General features: G+C 43.0%; 1 protein-coding gene across 2 annotated transcripts; it reads left to right on the top strand.

Moving 5' to 3' along the window:
- The first annotated feature begins 707 nt into the window (after positions 1 to 707).
- Positions 708 to 5,703, top strand: LOC311147715 (microtubule-associated protein RP/EB family member 1-like). 2 transcript variants are annotated; one of them, XM_084184470.1, is made up of 7 exons: positions 708 to 802; positions 1,629 to 1,752; positions 1,946 to 2,091; positions 3,662 to 3,854; positions 4,187 to 4,296; positions 4,421 to 4,573; positions 5,045 to 5,703. In XM_084184470.1, the coding sequence occupies exons 2-7, from the start codon at positions 1,632 to 1,634 to the stop codon at positions 5,093 to 5,095; spliced, it is 774 nt and encodes a 257-aa protein (XP_084040596.1). In that variant the 5' UTR covers positions 708 to 802; positions 1,629 to 1,631; the 3' UTR covers positions 5,096 to 5,703. The 2 variants fall into 2 exon arrangements, with proteins under 2 accessions (XP_084040596.1, XP_084040597.1); XM_084184471.1 differs by having other exon boundaries at positions 708 to 806.
- Positions 5,704 to 7,904: the final 2,201 nt, after the last annotated feature.

The raw sequence follows: 7,904 nt of genomic DNA, 5'->3' as shown, positions 1-7,904 counted from the left end.
GGATGCCAGTGTTTCAAATTACTATGTTGCAGATTACTTATGTTGCCTGTAGTAATAATGTATAAAGGTTGGTTGGAACCAACATAATTGCTTGATACAGAAAGTGTTAGTCTAGCCCAGCATTGGTCCTCGGGACCCCAAGTGGTGCTTAACGTTTAGACGCAGGCTTGAGCTTCACTGGTAGAGATGGGGAGCAGCAGTTTGGTCGATGCTATTCGGTTCCTTGGGACGTCCCAACCCCATTGAAGTTGAAATTTAAAATGGTTAAAGTAGGGACGTCCTAAGGATTCTGAATAGCACTGACCGGAGCAGCTTGGGCGAGGCTTGACCGACAGTCATTGAGCTAGAACAGGGTTTCACAAACTTGGTGCACGTTTTGGGTTTTGCCCTAACACTACACAGCTGTTTAAATTATCCAAGGTTGATGAGTTGTGTAGTGCTAGGGCAAAAAGTGCACCAAGTTTGTGAAACCCTGTTCTAGCCCAATGACTGTAGATCAAGCCTCGCCCAAGCTGCTCCGGTCAGTGCTATTCAGAATCCTTGGGACGTCCCTACCCTAACCATAACCATTATACATTTCAACTTCAATGGGGTTGGGACGTCCCAAGGATACTGAATAGCACCGACCAAGCTGCTGCTCCCCATCTCTACCAGTGAAGCGCAAACCTGCGTCTGAACGTTGTCTTTGAGAACAAAACGCACGCAGTCGCACTGAAAGGAATCAACCCGCGGCCGCCGGCATATTGAACTCGAACTTGCTAACGTTACCAGGAGAAGAAAAGAGCAGCAAACATTGACGTCTGTATGTATGAGAAACAGTTTTATTTGGATTAATATATTAGCAACACCTTCAGCTCTGAAAGCCATTTCAAAACAAGGAAAGTCCTTTTTTTCTATTGAAAACGGCTAACTAGCATTTAGCTAGCTAGCTGTATAATGCCAAGTAGGGGGCGCAGAGGCCGGGGAGAATTGAATGCATCTGTCGTTGGGAGTCTAGCTACAGTAGCACGCTAGTGTTCTGAGTTGTGCGGGGGAAATGTTGGTAGAATAGCTAGCCATCCAGTATAAGTCAGCGGACGTAGTTATCTAACGTTAGTTAGTTTACTCAGTTAACTATTAAATATAACTAGCTAACATCTCTAACGTCCCCTACGTTACTACAGTAGCTAGTTCAGAAAGCTATGTAGTAATTTACAGTAGTTAGCTACTTTAATAGCTATATAGCTCATAGAAGCAGACTTGCTGGTGTTATGACTAGCTAGTAAGCTAACGCTGGCTCTGATTACCTTGGGGGTGTTAGCTGGCTAGCTAAGTACAGTTTTGTTAGCCTTTTCAGGCCCATTCTACCTAGCTAACTAACGGTATCTGGCATGCAAGACAGGTCAGAGACGGTACAAGCTCTAGCTAGTAGTCCTGATTTATTAGGCAAAACTGGCTGCAGCTTTCGTCAACTGCTCTTGTCCTGAAATGATCATTTCTTCACATTTCAGGAAGGGTTCCCCCACCTGTTGTGCCTCTGACATGATTACTAGCTAGTAACATTTTTATTATATGGCATAGAAATTAAGAATTGTGGTTTTTCTAACGTGACATACATTTGAAATCCAGTCTCATTTGTGCTTCAACAGAAAATGGCTGTGAACGTTTACTCAACCTCAGTGTGCAGCGACAACTTGAGTCGTCATGACATGCTTGCATGGATTAACGAATCATTACAGATCAACCTTACCAAGATAGAGCTGTTATGTTCAGGTGAGTGACAGGGTATGGATGGCATTTGTTATTGCATTACATCATAAGGCAGAGATTGCTTATACTTGAGTAAATTAAAGTACATCCAGTAATTGATGTAGCCTAAAGGTTTAGCCTAATTTCCTGTTGTGTGATCAAAGAGGAATAGTTCAATAGGATTTGTGATGACCCCAGGTGTGTCTGTCTTCTAAAGGTGCGGCCTACTGCCAGTTCATGGACATGCTTTTTCCCGGCTGTGTGCCTTTGAAGAAAGTCAAATTTGCTGCAAAACTGGAGCACGAATTCATTCACAACTACAAGATCTTGCAAGCTGGCTTCAAAAGAATGGGTGTCGACAAAGTAAGTAGGCTATTTTATTTTCCATCTCAGCATAGCCTAGGCTGTAGAGCAGTGGTATTCAAACGTTTTCAGTGGGGACCCCATTTTTCCCCGGCAGAATTTATGGGGAAACAATTTGTCCCCAAGAATTTCTCGCGACCACACCCCATATCTAATAATACAACCATAAAATACATACATTTCGATTTTTACATCAACAAATAACCTTCAATTCATTGCATTTTAATCTCTTATCAAAACGAAAATAAACTATAAATACATTTACTCAGTAAAACATATATTTTTCAAATGATCTTTCTCAAAACAAAACAAAATATTGTCCCATACAATAATCTGTTCTCTTAGTTTAAAAATAATAATTTTGGTGACCCCACTACAATTCCCCCGTGACACCGACTTTGAATATCACTGCTCTAGTCTACATCCAGAGCTGTACCTATTTGCCAGGCTACGTATATTTTTCATCTGTTGAACCGGTTGCTTTTGAAGCATATGTATCTATTAATCCTTTCGCTTCCTGTCTTTACGAGTGGCGCAGCGGTCTAAGGTACTGCATCTCAGTGCTTGAGGCGTCACTACAGACCCCCTGGTTCGATTCCAGGCTGTATCACAACCGGCCGTCCCATAGGGCGGCGCACAATTGGCCCAGCGTTGTCCGGGTTTGGCCGGTGTAGGCCGTCATTGTAAATAAGAATTTGTTCTTAACTGACTTGCCTAGTTAAATAAAGGTGAAATAAAATTTAAAAATAGCATGTGTTGGCTTGCAACATATTAACCATTCAACAACATCACCAAGTGCATACAGGAATTCATACAATCAAAAGACATGGCCTACTTGTCTCTCTTAGATGTTCTCTAAACCTAATATCCTAATCTTTGGCTTCTCGTTTGGATTTGCACATCTGAGTTGCCCATAGTGTGTGTACCAATAATGTCAACTGGAGTGTAATCATTACGGCGATTCTGTTGCAAAACGTTTTGCGACAGAAACCATTTACTCCAAACGGAAAACGCAAACAAGTTTCTATTGGCGAAATTCAGGTAGGGCCCTCCCCGTTTCTTTCTGTTTTAATTCTTAAACGGTAAAGTTTCGGTAAAGTTCCCTGCTTTATACTTCTCTGGCACCTTTTGGTAATTGTTTCCTGCTGAGATAGCATGGCCTCTCTCTACTGTGGCTCACTGATATTTACTTTCCTGTGCCAGAAGAGGGGGAACTGTTGGCATCCTATACAGACTCCACTCTGTTAGTTAGTTAGTCATTAGTTCTCATCCAGTAGTTGGATGGTGTATTTGTTGGCTTCTGCACAGTGAAGAGTGTGTGAGTTGGAGAGCAAAACAGTCTGGATTTTCTCCCATCAAGTGTCATGACGAAGTCCCTCAGAAATGGACGGTCCTCCTTGTCTCCTAGTCTGTGTTCTATCCATATTCATTCAGCATTTTTAACGGTAGTCACCTCTGCAATGCATGTTTAGGCTAAATCAACTGTGTATGGCGTGCACATCCACTAGTGTTTATCTAACCCATTTTTGTGGTGTTTAATCCACTAACATGGTGCTTTGTTCTTCCCAAGATCATCCCTGTTGACAAGTTGATAAAAGGCAAGTTTCAGGACAACTTTGAGTTTGTGCAGTGGTTCAAGAAGTTCTTTGATGCCAACTATGATGGGAAGGAGTACGACCCTGTGGAGGCTCGCCAGGGCCAAGACACCATGCCCTGCCCTGCAATGTCTGCCCTCAACAAACCCAAGAAGATCCTCAATGCTGGTGAGTGGTGGCTCAGCCACTGATTTGTATTTATTTTATTTTCACTGTACTACTACTTTTTAGGAGTGGATCCCCTAGATAATGTTCCAGGCAGGGCACAAAGGCCCCAAAATCAACATCTTGAGACCTTTTGAACTAAAATTGTCAATCGAAAGCAACTAAAACCAAATTGTTTTGGGTTGGGGGGAGAATAGAAACACTGACTTGCAGCAAGAAATAGCTGCTGTAAGCAGTCTAGAGATAACTGTTGTCTTTCCATATTGAAATCTACTGAGCTTGTCAATAACAACCTCTCCCCATCTCCATTCTAAGTAGTTGCTTGTTCCCCTCAGCACCCCAGCGGGCAGCAGTTGCCAAGGTAGCACCCAAAATGGCGCCCAGCTCGGCACGGAGACCAGGGGCTGGCGGAAGTGACGAGGAGCGGGCAGAACTAATCCAGGAGGTACTGTCATCATCCTTCCATTCATATGCCTTGATATGTATTAGAAATAACAATTGCTGTATTCACATGGTTTGACTGAAGTTCTAGCCAAAATTCAGATATACATCTGAACCTTCCCTCCCAGGTGAATATACTGAAGTCCACCATCCAGGACATGGAGAAGGAGAGGGACTTCTATTTTGGCAAACTGAGGAACATTGAGCTCATCTGCCAAGAGAAGGAAGGAGAGGGCGACCCCACACTGCAGAGGATTGTGGATATACTCTACGCCACCGACGTGAGTTTTAGTCAACATTACATGCAAAGCCTCACGGGTCAACTTTAGCTTTCTTAGATTTAAGCCTGTGTGTTTTGGTTCATGCAACTGCTGATGCACTCTAAAATTCCATCTGTGGAATGGCATGTATGTAGCTCAAGCGGAATGCTAAAGTATGCTCGTACAGCATGGACAAACTGTGCTGTTTCCCTCCAGCAGGCCACACGTGATTGGTTCAGTCTGTTCGAAACTTATTCATCTGGGTCAAATGTCAAAACACTGGGGCGCTTGATTTAGTGTAGTTTGCACTTTTGGCACCATTCTATTTGTGCCTCTGTACCAGGGAAATTAAACGGCGCACAAGTGTTTGGAAAAGTATTTGATGCATGGCAGGCTTAGATCAACATTTTAGTGTATTTCCACTATGTAGAGTTCTGTAACCAAATATCTAAGCAGATAATATCCTCTTTATCCGTCTGTCTGTGCTTTCAGGAGGGCTTCGTCATACCAGACGCTGAGTCAGAGGACCACGAGGAATTCTAATGTTCAAGACTGGATCATGCAACTTTTAATACTACCCCCCAACCTCTTCAATCAGCTACAACAGCTCCCATCCTCACCCTACGTACCACACCCTAAACAACCGGATCATGTTATGTATTGCTTGGTCTCTGAATAGACTGTATATGTTTTTCGTCTTTCAAATCAAGTTGAAATAAGTAGTGTGAAGTCCCACTTCCTCTGATTTCCCTTCTTCGGGTCATCCTATTGGCCTGTGCCAGCGTCGGTCTCGGCATCATGTTGGAAGAAGGCGGTTATTTTGGCTCTCTATTTGGGTCCAGAAGAGTGAGCTGTCAGTCTGTAAGATGCCGCTTTTTTTCTTGGTCTTTCCCCTAATTTTCTATCTCTTCCGGGAATTGGAGTTACAAGTTCGTTGGCGCCTGCACTCACTTTTGTACATTGTATTTTTCTTAGTTTACTCGTTTCCCAAATTATTACAGTCTTTGCCACACGTACAGTGGGGAGAACAAGTATTTGATACACTGCCGATTTTGCAGGTTTTCCTACTTACAAAGCATGTAGAGGTCTGTAATTTTTTTATCATAGGTACACTTCAACTGTGAGAGACGGAATCTAAAACAAAAATCCAGAAAATCACATTGTATGATTTTTAAGTAATTTAATTTGCATTTTATTGCATGACATAAGTATTTGATCACCTACCAACCAGTAAGAATTCCGGCTCTCACAGACCTGTTCGTTTTTCTTTAAGAAGCCCTCCTGTTCTCCACTCATTACCTGTATTAACTGCACCTGTTTGAACTCGTTACCTGTATAAAAGACACCTGTCCACACACTCAATCAAACAGACTCCAACCTCTCCACAATGGCCAAGACCAGAGAGCTGTGTAAGGACATCAGGGATAAAATTGTAGACCTGCACAAGGCTGGGATGGGCTACAGGACAATAGGCAAGCAGCTTGGTGAGAAGGCAACAACTGTTGGCGCAATTATTAGAAAATGGAAGAAGTTCAAGATGACGGTCAATCACCCTCGGTCTGGGGCTCCATGCAAGATCTCACCTCATGGGGCATCAATGATCATGAGGAAGGTGAGGGATCAGCCCAGAACTACACGGCAGGGCCTGGTCAATGACCTGAAGAGAGCTGGGACCACAGTCTCAAAGAAAACCATTAGTAACACACTACGCCGTCATGGATTAAAATCCTGCAGCGCACGCAAGTTCCCCCTGCTCAAGCCAGCGCATGTCCAGGCCCGTCTGAAGTTTGCCAATGACCATCTGGATGATCCAGAGGAGGAATGGGAGAAGGTCATGTCGTCTGATGAGACAAAAATAGAGCTTTTTGGTCTAAACTCCACTCGCCGTGTTTGGAGGAAGAAGAAGGATGAGTACAACCGCAAGAACACCATCCCAACCGTGAAGCATGGAGGTGGAAACATCATTCTTTGGGGATGCTTTTCTGCAAAGGGGACAGGACGACTGCACTGTATTGAGGGGAGGATGGATGGGGCCATGTATCGCGAGATCTTGGCCAACAACCTCCTTCCCTCAGTAAGAGCATTGAAGATGGGTCGTGGCTGGGTCTTCCAGCATGACAACGACCCGAAACACACAGCCAGGGCAACTAAGGAGTGGCTCCGTAAGAAGCATCTCAAGGTCCTGGAGTGGCCTAGCCAGTCTCCAGACCTGAACCCAATAGAAAATCTTTGGAGGGAGCTGAAAGTCCGTATTGCCCAGCGACAGCCCACGAAACCTGAAGGATCTGGAGAAGGTCTGTATGGAGGAGTGGGCCAAAATCCCTGCTGCAGTGTGTGCAAACCTGGTCAAGACCTACAGGAAACATGATCTCTGTAATTGCAAACAAAGGTTTCTGTACCAAATATTAAGTTCTGCTTTTCTGATATATCAAATACTTATGTCATGCAATAAAATGCAAATTAATTACTTAAAAATCATACAATGTGATTTTCTGGATTTTTGTTTTAGATTCCGTCTCTCACAGTTGAAGTGTACCTATGATAAAAATGACAGACCTCTACATGCTTTGTAAGTAGGAAAACCTGCAAAATCGGCAGTGTATCAAATACTTGTTCTCCCCACTGTATATTGTTTTTTGTGTCTGAGAAAATTCACTGAGTTCCTAATCATTTCAATAGAGAAAGTGTTTTAGATGGGTTCAATGGGTGGTTAATGTATTTATCATGGAACAATTATTTTCTTCCCTAACCACAACTCTCACTCATATTCCCCAAACCTAATAAATTTCACAATTCTTTAATTAGGTCTCATCCAGTTTGGAGATTAACCTGTTTTAAATGGTGCAATTATGTGCTATTCTTTATTGCAGGAAAGTGGAATTTTTCTCTCAAAGATGCAGGACAGCTCATAACATGACAATATTTAATGCTGAAGAAACATGTTAAAACTACATGTTTACAGTGGAATACTTTGTGCGTCATTTATCTGTTTTGTTTGCCTCTTGGCTGTTGGAAGGAATGTGCACTGTGGATGCCAGAAACTCCTGGTCCCAAGCCCATCCCAAACGACCCACTTTGGGGTTTTGGGCTTTTCTCCCAATCTATAATTTGTCCGTTGGCAGGGGATAAAAGTTTGAACTTGATTTAGCATCTAGTGTCTAATTCATCCTCTTAAGGGAATGCGAAAGGTGAGTGACTTTGCTGTTTTTTCTTTTCTACTTACTCAACAAACAAAAAAATACTCCTGGTTCTGTAGCATGTTTTAACACACTCCAGTTGTGAATTTGAATCTGTTTTAATCATGTAGCAACTGCACCAGTGACAGGTTCTAAGGCCCAAAACGCTGATACGC

Source organism: Coregonus lavaretus, assembly GCF_964263955.1.
Source record: "Coregonus lavaretus genome assembly, chromosome: 20".
NCBI classification, from domain to species: domain Eukaryota; kingdom Metazoa; phylum Chordata; class Actinopteri; order Salmoniformes; family Salmonidae; genus Coregonus; species Coregonus lavaretus.
This window is presented reverse-complemented; position numbering and strand designations above follow the sequence as displayed.

Coding starts and splice junctions, on each gene's coding strand:
- LOC311147715 (XM_084184470.1), top strand. CDS start 1,632: ATGGCTGTGAACGTTTACTCAACCTCAGTGTGCAGCGACAACTTGAGT. Junction 2,092..3,661: donor AAAGAATGGGTGTCGACAAA/GTAAGTAGGCTA, acceptor GTTCTTCCCAAG/ATCATCCCTGTTGACAAGTT. Junction 4,297..4,420: donor GGGCAGAACTAATCCAGGAG/GTACTGTCATCA, acceptor CTTCCCTCCCAG/GTGAATATACTGAAGTCCAC.